The sequence below is a fragment of the Rhipicephalus microplus genome, chromosome 3 (genome assembly GCF_043290135.1).
Source record: "Rhipicephalus microplus isolate Deutch F79 chromosome 3, USDA_Rmic, whole genome shotgun sequence".
NCBI lineage: Eukaryota > Metazoa > Arthropoda > Arachnida > Ixodida > Ixodidae > Rhipicephalus > Rhipicephalus microplus.
Genome location: NC_134702.1, coordinates 117748953 through 117761956, shown reverse-complemented (window position 1 = coordinate 117761956; position 13004 = coordinate 117748953). Strand labels below are relative to the sequence as shown.

Genomic DNA, 13004 nt, shown 5'->3' with positions numbered 1-13004 from the left:
AGCTGTTTTTGAAATATCCCGTGGGTTCATTTTGACATGCCAGTAGCCTGATGTGATATCCAATGTGGAAAGAAATTTTGATTTTCCCAGGTAGTCTAGAACATCGTCTATACGCGGAATAGGTTGGTAGTCAGGCGCAGTGACAGAGTTGAGCTTTCGATGTTCAATGCATAAACGTGTGCGTCCTTCACCTTTTTTCTCTGCAAAAATGACGGGAGCCGCGTATGGGGGAAAAGATGGACCCACTACACCTTGCTTGAGAAGTAAGCCCACTTGCCTAACAATTTCCTCTTCATTTGCCGGGGAGCATCGATACGGAGGTCTGTGGGTAGGGACGTTATTGCTGAGGGAAATGATGTGTCGTACAACCACGATACATCCGAAGTCTATTTGAAACTTCGAAAAAAACGTCCTCGTAACTGTGAGGCATCTCTCTCAAAGGAGCTTGCTGCGATGGTGGAAGGTGCGTGACGTCAACGGCTCGGAGTGGGGTTGTATCGGCGCTGAAGACCCGCTTTTGAGTTTGAAAGGATTTCTGCAGAGCTTTGTTGTCTTGAAGCAAAGTCACGGTGTGGAAGTCCAGTGACAGATTGAAAAAGAAGGCGTCGGCAACGCCTTGCAAGAATTCAGTCTTCGTGCCTGGTAGAACGTGTGCTTGGACTCCCTGCTTTATCTTCCCTATTTCCAACTGTATGTGTGTGCGGCCCAAAGTTTTTGCGGTTGAAGTGGCTTGTTGGACACTAATGCATAACTTTTTGTGCAACTGCTGCTTGAGTTATTTTTTAAAGCGACTTCGTTGATACAGGTAATAGTCGCTCCTGTATACAGAGTTGCGTTCACCATGTGTCTGTTCACAAGTGCACCTAAACGTAATAATAAATCTTTGGGTTGCCCTCTTCGTTTCCCTAATTGCCAGTTAGAGCAGACACCATTTCACGACGAGGGCACTCATTGTACGTGAAACTGATTTGGCAAACCAGCGGATGCACAATGTCGGCACTCACTGCGAGGGGTGCGCATCGATGTTGCAGGGAGCCATGGTCGCGTAGAATGGGGCTCTCGATCCACGAGCTGCCACTTTGACACGTAATGGGAAGCATCTCTGTGAACAGAGTCTTCCGCTTGAAGCGCAGCAGCAAGCCACTTGGCCGGGCTGGTGAGTGTCAGTCCAGTGAGGCGCCTTTCGATCATCTCAGGTACACCGTTGGTCAATCCTGATACTGCGTGAGCGTCTTTCAAGTCTGTGAGGCGACCAAGTCACGTCTTCTCTTCGTAGTAGTACCTGATTCGCTCTTCTCTTTTGAGCCTGCAGTGTAAGAATTGGTGGAAAAGTTCACTGACACGTGCAGAAAATCGTGCTATTATGCTTGTTTTGATGCCTTCCCACGTAACTTCTGCGTCAAAAGTCTCGGTGAGGACCCAGCGGAATGCCTCACCTTCGAGGTACTCGCTGATGCAGTCGATGCGATTCCGTTTGGACCAGCTGACGTTGCTCGCCTTTGTTTCGAAGAGGTGCAACCACTTGTCAACAGAGATGCCGTCTTCAGCTCCGGAGTATTTCGGCTGGCTTACTGTAACGGATGAGACATGGCGTCAGTCAAAGCACCAGTTTATTCTGGCTCTTCATCTTTCTCATCGTCCTTTCCGCCACTCACCCGTGAAGTGTTATATATATATATATATATATATATATATATATATATATATATATATACTTGTATTTACCAGACAATAATGCCAAGGAATGTATGGAGTAAGTTATTAGACCGCCTATTATCTTGAGCAGGAACCGAACCTGCTACCTTAATAACGCGTTCAATGGTCTACCACTGAGCTTCCACGCACTATATATATATATATATATATATATATATATATATATATATATATATATTCATTTGATAGAGAAAATGTCGAATACAACAAACCTCAATATCTCTATACATAACCTTTGTTGATTACAAGAACACATTTGATGCGTTGGAAATATCACCACTCATAGAGGCACTGTGGAATCGGGGCATCTAGGTAGCCTGTATAGACATACTGGAGGAAATATACAGCACATCCACATCCATCACATCCTCCATAAAGGAAGTGATAGAATCCAAAAAATATATAAGATAGCAAGACAAGTTCTCTGCAGTGCTATTCCCGACGTGTTCGCAATATTTGCGGGGAGTTTTCGGGGTTCTATATTGAAAAGATTTGGGAATAAGAGTTCATTGTGAGCATCTTAGGAAACTTTGATTCGCTCATGTCATTACTTTGTTCAGTAACACAGGGAACCAATTACAACCTTTTATTACTTAACCTGACACAAACAGCAAAAGAGTAGGTCTGAAAATTATTATTGATGGAACAAAAGTAATGTGCAATAGTGTCGGCGGAAAACAGCGCTTTGCGATAGGTGCCGACACAATGGTAACTGTAAAGGAATAACTCTACTTGGGACAGGTAGTAACCGCGGAAGGAAAACCTGACAGTACAATAAGTAGAACAATAAGAATTGAGTGAGCATTCAGCAAGCATTCTCAATTGACGAATGACAGTCTGCCAGTATCTTTCTAGAAAAAGGTATATAACCGCTCTTTGTTGCCTTAATTATCAACGGAGCAGAAACCTGGAGGCATACAGAGAGGTTTCAAATTAAATGAGAATAATGCAGCGAGCATTAGAAAGGATAATCATAGGTTAACTTTAGTAGCCAGGAACAGAGCAGAGTGGGTCAGAAAACAAATGGGGGTCAAGGTTGTCATAGCTGAAATCAAGAAAAAAAGTGGACATGGTCCGGGCATGTAGCGCGTAGGCTGATCAATAAGGGTTGCTGTTTGGATTCCAAAAGAAGATATGCGTGTGAAGGAAAAACGGGAAGTTACGTGCGCACAATGCATTCGAAAGTTTGCGGGAATAAAGCGGCAGCAGTGAGCAGAGAACCAAGTTGAACTCAATCCTGCCAAGTTAAAATACTGCCTATCACCTTGATAAAGTTCGTAAATAAAAAAGCACCGATAGAACGCTCACTGATGGTTTGTCCACTCACATAACTTGGGGCATCGTGCATGGGAAGATGTTGCCATATGCAACATTCACTCGTATTGCAGGAGACTGGTAAGCTGACGCCCTTCGAGATTGTGTATGGCCCCATAGTCACCACGCCTTTAACCGCAATGCTGCCTATAAGTGACAATTCAGGGCACAAGCCTCACATTATTGAGTCCACACAGATAGCCGAGGAAGTGCGAGAAATGTAATTAGTCTGATCACGCCATCACCAAAAGCGACAAAGAAAAATAACAGGTGTGCAATTATTGTCACGGTTAAGAAGTGAGGAGTGAGCATAGCCATCTTTAGTATATGTCTGTTCTATATTCATTCGAACTTAGGTCTCACTAGAACCTTTTGGTGTTTTTTCGTTATACGTCAACGCAGGCAAGCATGCCATATCTGGAGTGACGTGGCAGCCACTAAGGTCTTCGTTTCATTTCACATGCTTTTCCATGCCAAAAACACCTGTAAGATAATACAAAGCAAATTCAGAATCAGAATCAGAATCATTTATTTCAAATCAAACATAGGGTTAGGTACATCGTTAGAATATACAGATGGAGGTCCCGTGATCAAAGATTGAAAAGAGACCTCTTGTGCATGATAACACGTTGAACATTATATACCTAATGGCAATATGGAGACCTTAAATGACATAAGCTTATATGATACAAGCGAAAAAGGACATCAATGAAGAACATTAGGAAAAATCATTGAAAAAGAAAGGGAATGTGGCTAAGTCAATAGGAGTAAGAGTAGGGCGCGAAACATAATCAAAAGGTATAGCGAGAATGCGTTGCACAGGAATAAAATATAGTAGGCACAATATTTATATCGTAAAAATAGGATATAAAGGTGCGGGAAAATATAAATCAGCAAAATATATCGATGGAAAAAACTAGAGCAGTCATAGTGAACATTGTCTTCAGTTAGGATGTGGTTTTGCCTATATATTCGGTGTATTCCTTCAAAGACGTGAAAGTTTACATTTCAGGACCCTCATATGTAGCCGCCCTGTAACAAAGTTGTGCCAGCGTCACCATTCACTAAACATTCTTATTGAAGAGTGGCGGAGAGAGCTTGTATCAGTGAATTCTTATTCGCATGTCTCAGGGTCTAACCATAAATGGCATAAGAACAAGAGGAAACATGCGTAATGTCTGTACGCACACAAAGTGCCTATGAATTCATACATGGAATTTAAAACCAGATAAAAACGTTAAAAACTGTACTGTTTCACTATTTTGCACGTGTAATAAACACGAATTTTATACGCACAAGTATTTTAGGAGTAAAATGTCCACACTCCATGCATTCTAAGAATTACCGCTTTTTGCAGCTGTCCCTAAGTGGCGCGGAAGAAACTTTGAGTGAAGAGCTGGACAGTGAGAACCTGGCCGATTTCGTTGGAACCAAGATGGCGTTTGATGCTTTCGAGTACTTAGTGAGTGAACAAAGAGACCAAAATCTCCCCGGGCTGAATATGTCAGTGCGGCAGCTGTTCTTCATCAGACACTGTGCGAGGTGGTGTTCTGAGGACAACTCAGTAAACCCACCACATGCACCACCCCGTGTGCGTTGCATGGTGCCACTTATGAACATGCGGCCGTTCTCCAGTGCTTTTGGATGCGCGGCCAAAACAGCGATGAATCCAAAGGAGAAGTGCACCTTTTGGTAGTAAAAAAATAGACTTTACTGCATATCTTTCACTGACTGTTGGTCATTTTCCTTCATGGGTGTTTCCTAGTAGTAAAACATGTCCAGCCGATCCTCCGTACCGGGGAATTGGTGTAATGCAAAGCATCCAGCAAGTAGTGACATACTTGTGAGTAAACATGCTCACGACATAAATGTTATATTTTCGTATTACCGTGTAAGCTGCTCGTACAATCGGCTTAGGTAATAGAACTTTATGTGTGCATCAATCTAGCAAAACGGCCGCGAGCTCACCATGAGCGTGGTATGTAAGTAATGTCATGCGACATGCAATTGAACATTTTCATGGTAAGACCTCTCATAAAATTTTGATATACAGCCACTTCGTGCAGAGCCAATCTTAGTGTACATCAAAAAACGAAATGACTGTGAGCCTACTATGAGCATGACACGTAAATAAGGGTGCCCAACAGATGCTTGTCGACGTACGCGTTTTACCACGTATCGTATAAAGTCATGACGCAGTCACGTCATGCAATACCTACTTTGGTGCATATAAATTGGGTGAAATGACTACGAGCTCAATGAGCCTGCCATAACATTCGCGACATACATGCCAATATTTTCATATCAACGCCTGATATATATGATCACCAAACGATGACATCCGACAACCCCAATTTTATTGTATATCTAGTGAGCGCCACGACCGAGAGCTCACCGTCAGCATTGAATTTACACCCTGGTATGCAAGACATAATAGTAAATCTTTTTCATGCCTACTGTCATATACATTATTCATACAGTCGCATCGCGGAATACGAGGTTTTTTTGGTGTATATCAAGCCAGTGAAACGGCCACGAGCTGACTATGAGCGTAGCACGTAAGTCATAGTGCACATGACATGCATGTCATGATATTCATGTTACCACCTCTTGTGTGTGTTCGTCATACAGTGACGTCACGCATTCGATTTTGGTGTATAAAAAGCGGTTAACACAACAGTGAGCGCCCTTTGCCTTTGGCATTTAAATAAAAAGGGCAAACGATATGCATGTAACGAAGTTCATGTTAACACCTGCCTCTTATTTTCGCGATAGTGTCACTTCACGTAATAATAATTTTGTTGCGTATTTGTTAAATTAAACAGCTACGAGGGTCACGAGACGATGACATAGAAATTATACTTTAAAGACATGCTTGTCATGAATTGAACCTTAAAAAAATGCAGTGACACCAAAATTTCAATTCCAGATGTGGCATTCATTCGACTGCTTGGTATGCGGGAGATTTTTCAGCGAAGTGTAAGTTACGTTCGTTATGCAGCAGTTATTACGTTTCAAGCACAAAGAGCGTCCAAGGCTCATCGACACGTTCCCTGCCATGAGACATCGACATTACTTGGACGTGTTTGGATCAATTTCCATCTATGCGCGCTGCCACTCGCGTGACCCAATCGTTTTTAAATTGTCATTCTCAGTGCAGCCGACAGGCATTTCAGTGCTGCTTGCCTTTTAAAAACCGAAATACGGCCTACATTCCTCACTTATTGGGGAGAAAATCTGATATACGATTGCCTATTTATGCGCAAGAGCATTATTTGATGGGCCACCACTGCAAGTGAGAACGAATTGTGCAACATGTCTTTATTGTGAAAGCTCGTATACAAGAGAATAAATAGGTGGGTAAAGTTCGGAAAAAGGCTAAAGTAGGTTTTAAGTTATTGATATTCGAAGTTCCCATTGTATGCTGTTTTTTCAAAGTTAGCAAGATTATATTTTTTATTCAATAGTTTTAACAATATAAACATTGGCAGTTTTGATTTACCTAATTGTACGGAGTTGTTCATCACGTGAGCGAATGTGGCAGTTTTAAAAAATAAATATCCTCAAACCGCAATACAGAATCTTCACTCCTTTGTCATTAGGCCTTTTTAAATAACGACCTAGAAAAAAGGCATGAAAAAAAAACGCTGCTTGTGTCGATTCCGAGATTTCCTGTAAAGTTGTATACATTACCCAGACAAACAGTAAGCTGAACGAAAGTTTTAACACGTATGAAATTTAGGTGAATATTCTTGAGGTGCATAGCTTTTATATATTTTGTGTACTTCATCAAAGTCGGAAAAAGCAGCTGAAAAGTTCAGCGTGGCACGGCGTTTCATTGTGAAGATTCTTTGCTGTGCTTCAAATCAAATTTTCCGGCAAAGCCGATTGCGGAAATTTCATAAAGAAAATACACAAAATTATGAAATACATTTATTAGGCCGACAAGCCATGTTATGTTCAATCTTAAGTGGAAACACTCTTCTAGTTTACTGACACTGCACAGAAAAAGAAAAGAAATGTGGGACTGCAAAATACAATTTGCTAGCATGAATGTTTAGATATGTCTTGTTTTTTTACGTTTTCTCTTTCCCCATTTGTACGCAGTGCTTACGTAAGCACGTGTGGCATAAAAACGTGTACACAGATATCGGTGCGCAGCATCGAAATCGCGCATTCTACAAGACAGTCGCATGTTTTTAACGCAGATAATATACTAGTTGCATTTTCACACGCCATCACTGTAGTGTTGACTAAAAAGTGAAGTTGCTTTAAACAGAAGTGATATATATGCGACATACTATTATTCGCAACCTTGCAGCGCTGTGCGGAGCACTTGTCACCACTGGGCAAAAGCGTGGCACTCGTGTGGCTTTTTAGTTGTCGTCGTAGCACAATGACTCACCATACGCTCCTTGCCCGTAGCGAAGAGCGATACTGACTGCTTAAGCAAAGTTGCATGCTGAGCAGGGAAATCCACGAAGAACTTATGTTTCCGTACGATGCTCATGCGTAGCCACAGCCGTGCGAACACGCGGCTAAAAGCGAGAGCCCATGCTGCCGTTCTTTATTGAATTTATTGTTAATTGTTGAACGCATCATTTCTATCAGTTCACCACAGTGAAATCAAGCACTAGCATGAATCATATACGTACCAGTTTGTGTTTCGGACGCGGGTGAAAGTTGTCGGTTGCGACTGGTTTTCCTGTGTCGCATCATGGGCGCTGATATCGTCTTCAGTTGTCACTCTACAGTGGCGAGCGGCTCGAAAAGGCACAAATGCACACATGTACCCGTTGACAAAATGAATCGGTACGTGCGAGCGACGATCGAAATCTGATAAAACTGCGTCACCGCGCCATCTGACATAGAGAGTGCGCATGCTCGTCCTTTCAATTTCGCAGCCATAATTGTTTACTCTCTCTCAGCGTACCAGTGATTACACGTACCGTTTCGTGCTAGGCGTCGCTTCCTTCATTCTATAAAGAGCTCAGTTCGACGGGTGTCTGGTGGTGGTGAAGTGTATGCGACTCGCTGCACCCTGATTGAAGAGATATCATATCTTTTCTCAGTGGCAAACTGGTGCCACGCACGTCAATAATACTCTTCTTCGCAGTTGAATTGTAGTTGAATTGTACTATGTGATAGGGAAACACGAACGAGTGCATCGAAAACGAAAGGGCGTTGGGCCTAAACAATGCTTCAGTTTGTTAGCATAACAAGGAGCAGGCAGATCGCCCTGCACATGCAGCAAAATAGGCGAATGAACTAGAAAAAAAAGCAGAAAAAAACTATTGCTTTAGTAGGCGAGGTCATGGGTTGACCTTCAAAGGACAAACAAATAGAACACGCGCAAAAGCAGAACACGAGAATTTCGATCGATATTACTTGGCACCGCCTTCTCCACAATTGTCCTCAACCTGCCATGAGAAAAAGAAAGCCTATACGTGTAACAGCAACACATTTTCGCCGCGCAGAACGCGCTTATTTTTCGCCCACTACCAAGGACGCTCACGTAGACATCGACACCGGAATTTCTGTTAGAGGAGCTTTTACCACGAGCGCGTTATGTGAAAACTTCGGCTGCTCCGCGCTGTGTGTGAAGCGAGCCGCGAACACTTCACCGCCACTGTGCCCTCGCTGACCTGAGCACGTCACAGAATGAAGAAAACAACGCCTAGCACGAATCACTGGTACGCTGCAAGAGAGAAAAAGGGTATGGCTGCGTAACTGGAAAAACGCGCAGGCGCACTCTCCATGTCAGATGGCGCGACGATGCAGTTGGTGCAACGACGATGCAACGGGTGTACATACAGTGAACACGTTATCACTTCCGCAGTTTTTCATACTAAGAGCAGCTAGCCGATTTCAACAGATAAGCCTCGCATCACTTGCCGCGGTGACCGCAGTCAGCTGTCCTCACTGCCGCGAGTGTGATGCCATGAAGCTTCGGGCAATCAATGGTGGCGGCGAGACTCGCGAAGCCGGCAGCGGCGCCTGTTTCTTGTTTTCTGCAATAGAAACTTATTGGCGTTCGTTTACTGCAAATTTCTCACTTAACTTTCGAGTGCATTGAACGAAACCACTTACCTCGACACTACAAACTCGTTTCTTTTAAAATACTTCAGCGTCCTTTTAACCAACTAAACGCATGCCACCTTAAAAAGCCTACTTTCATAAATACTCGCTAGAAAAAAATTGGCAGATTCCACGTACAGTAGGAATCGCTAATATGCAAAGCACGATTGAGGAAGCTTGATGTGTAAATTTAAAATCAGTGCAACAATACGAGGGGGAAATAAATAATGCCGTACGTGACTTTCATGTCATGATTATCTCGTTTGGACGTGTCATTTACGTTCGTTATCTATATACGTCAGATGATATCGAATTTGGTATATGTGCAGCCCGCGAAACGGCCGCAAGCACGCTATGAGCGTAGCATGTAGTATTATTTTACACGACACGAATATCACGATTATTATGTTTGGACGTGTCACATACCTTCGTCGACCATTCACGTCCCGTAATACGAAACTTGGTATATGTGAAGCTAGCGAAATGGCGGCGAGCGCACGTAACGTTGACGTGCGCCCACGCTGGGCGCAGCGACACTACGCTAGCAAAGCGCGAGCACTCTATATTCTGATACTAGGCGCGACCATCGTCTGTCAGCGAGGCCCGACGGCAACCAGCTCGAAATGCGACATGCTTCATTTCGCGCTAACGTCGTCACCTAGACAGTACAGCGTCTGCTTATCTTCGCGCCGAAAACATGGCGGGCGCGCTTAAATGCGAATGCGTCATAGCAACGCACCGCGGCGTGCGCCGGCGAGTATATTTCATACAGATCCGTGCTTGGCGTGGCATCGCCAGCGTGACGCGACGAAACGAACGCGCGCCGGGTCCCGTCAAAATGTTTTGGCACCTTGAGCTTGGCACGTAGTCATGTTCTTACATGACACACATCTCACGATTGCCATGTTTGCACCAGTCACCTACCTTCACCATCTATTCACGGGACGTAATACCAAATTTGTCACATGGGAAGCTAGCGAAATGGCCGTGAGCGCATCATTTGTGCGGCATGTAGTCTTGTTGTTACATGACACGCATGTCATGATTATCATGTTTGGACGTGCCATTAACATACGTCATCCGTTCGCGTGAAGTAATACCGAATTAGGTACATGTGAAGCTAGCAAAATGGCCGCGAGCGCATCATGAGCGTGGCAGATGGTCATGTTGTTATATGACAGGCGTTTCATGATTATCATGTTTTCACCAGTCACATACCTTCGTCATCCATTCGCGTCACTTAATACTAAATTTGGTGTATGTGAAGCTAGCGAAACGACCACGAGCGCATCATGAGTGTGGCCTGTAGTCATGTTTTATATGACACGCGTCTCATGATTATCATGTTTAAACCAGTCATATGCCTTCGTCATTCATTCACGTCCCATAATACCATATTTGGTGTATGTGAAGCTAGCGAAACGGCCGCGAGCGCATCATGAGTGTGGCATGTAGTCATGTTGTTACATGACACGCATCTCATGAGTATCATCTTTGCACCAGTCACATACCTTCGTCATCCATTCACGTTACGTAACACCAAATTTGGTATATGTGAGGCTAGCGAAACGACTGCGAGCGTACCTTGAGCGTGACGCGTAGTCTTCAATCATGACTTACATGACATGCATGTCATGATTTTAACGTTAGGGTCTGTCATTTGTGTTTGCCATGCAGTCATGTCATACCATGCCAATTTTTCAACATGTCATGTGAACGAAACCACTGCAAGTGCAGCAAGACCTTGAAATATAAATTATGACAACAATGACATATATGTCAAGATAATCATGTTATGACTAGTCAATTCTACTCGTCATATAGTCCTGTTATGCCATAGAAAATTTGGTATTGATACCAATTACAAAACGGCCAGGCGAGCTAAAAGTCGTAGGCGGCTAGATACATAGGTAGATAGATAAATACGCTCTAAGTCGCCGAAGCTCGCTAAGAAATGCTTCGCATATTACTCGCCAAGTAATTTTAAAATGCCATGAAATGTAAGACATGCATCCCAAATAATGACGTCAGGCAAAGTAAAATGTCTGGTCAGCTTGAAAGATTATATTTTCATTATTTTAATAGTGCTTATTTCCTTTCCTTTTTCACTGCTTATGTTTTTGCTCTATTTTGTAATATTTTCTGTCTTTTACATCATTCATTGTAAGGAAGAGAGAGAGAAAGGAAAGGCCGGGAGGTTAACCAGATATTGGCAACTGGTTTGCTACCCAGCGCTGGGGGCGGGGAAATAGGGGCAAGAAAGAGGGGGTAGATAGAGAGAAAAAAAAAACACGCGCACTCATGTGAAAACGAAAACACACACAGGAAGGGCGTCCTAGCTACAACCATTCAGTAAGGCCGGTCAATCGCGAAAAGTGTAGTAGCGCTTTCAGGGCCTTCTTCAGTGAAGTTGCATCTTATCGATATTGTAGAATTCCTTGCTCCGACAGAGGTTGATTATCGCATTTGCTTAGTTCCTTGCTGAGGCATAGTCGTTTACTACACTCTAGGCAGTCACAAAGAATATGTTGGATTGTTTCTTCTTTGCCACAGTGGCCACAGGCTGCAGTGTCGGCCATCCCAATGCGGAAAGCATAGGCGTTGGTAAACGCAACGCCCAACCACAGCCTATATAACAGGGTCTGCTCTGCTCGGCAAAGCCTCGACGGGTCTTGAAGACTTAGCGTAGGGTCAAGCGAGTATAGTCGGGTATGCTTGACGTGTGGCTGATTCCATTGTGATGTGTTTTGCTAACGAGCAAGCCTGCGGAGCTTTTGTGCAGCATCTGTCCTAGAAAGTGGTATTAGTTGTTTATGATCTTCTGTGTGGGCTGAGCGGGCAGCTTGATCGGCCCGTTCATTGCCGATGATTCTGCAGTGACTGGGTAACCACTCAAATGTAATTTGGTGCCCTTTCTTAGTCAGGTGGTGTATAACCTCTGCTATCTCTAGTACCAGCTGCTCGTGTGGTCCACGGCGTAAGGCTGATAGTAGAGACTGCAGTGCCGTCTTTGAGTCGCAGAAAATAGTCCACTTGCGTGTAGGTTGATCAACGACAAATTGCAACGCGGCACGAAGTGCTGCCAATTCTGCTGCCGTTGATGCTGTTGCGTGAGATGTCTTGAATTTAATTGTCGTGGCCAGCCTTGGTACCACTACTGCTCCTGTAGAATTGTCCGGCTGGACCGATCCGTCAGTGTATATACATGTGGAGTCTTGGTATTTCTCATACAAGAGAAGTAGTGTGAGCTGTTTAAGAGCCGGTAACGACAAATTGGTCTTTTTCTGGACGCCAGGTATGTTCATAATAATGATGGGTTGAGCGAGGCAGCATGGCGGAGTCACAGGTCTAGCGGCTGGAGAGAACGAAGTTGGGGTCTACTCACCATGTGCGGTCACTGTTTTGCAGTAAAATGTGCATGGTCGGTCCACTGTTAGAGAGGCTAGGTGATGTAGAGGAGTTTGAGCAAGGTGTCGTATATGTGTCCTGAGCACTTCAATATTAATGTGGGTCTTGATGAGGTGGTCCTTTGTGATGGCGATAGTTGCCGCTGTTGATGCACTTTGGGGCATCCCTAAACAAATCCGGAGTGATTGAGCCTGGACACTTTGAAGCATTCGTATGCTTGTTTTACTCGCGTTGGTTAACACATCTAGGCTGTACCGAAGGAATCCAAGGAAAAGAATCCTCTATAGTCGTAACACAGCAGCTGTGGACATTCCCCAGTTCTTTCCAGCGAAGAACTTGAACAAATCACAGATGCCTGTCAATCGCCTTTCCATGTATGATACATGTGGTCTCCATGAGAGGTCTCTGTCAATTTTAACACCTACGAACTTGTATGATAGGAGGTGACGTATCCTTTCGCTGTTCATCAGAACGCTGTAGTTCTGAAT

The 13004-nt window shown here is 43.9% G+C and overlaps 1 protein-coding gene across 4 annotated transcripts in view; it reads right to left on the bottom strand.

Annotated features, from left to right (window-relative positions):
* Window positions 1-2287: 2287 nt before the first annotated feature.
* Window positions 2288-13004, bottom strand: part of LOC119171733 (neprilysin-2) — a 126908-nt gene continuing 116191 nt past the window's right edge. For all 4 annotated transcript variants that reach the window (XR_012894352.1, XM_075890179.1, XM_075890177.1 and 1 more), the window contains one exon: window positions 2288-3513. Coding sequence is in view for 2 of the 4 variants with exons in the window: in XM_075890181.1 (XP_075746296.1) it covers window positions 3482-3513 (32 nt within the window). In the remaining 2 variants the exon portion in view is untranslated. The remainder of the gene's footprint in view (window positions 3514-13004) is intronic.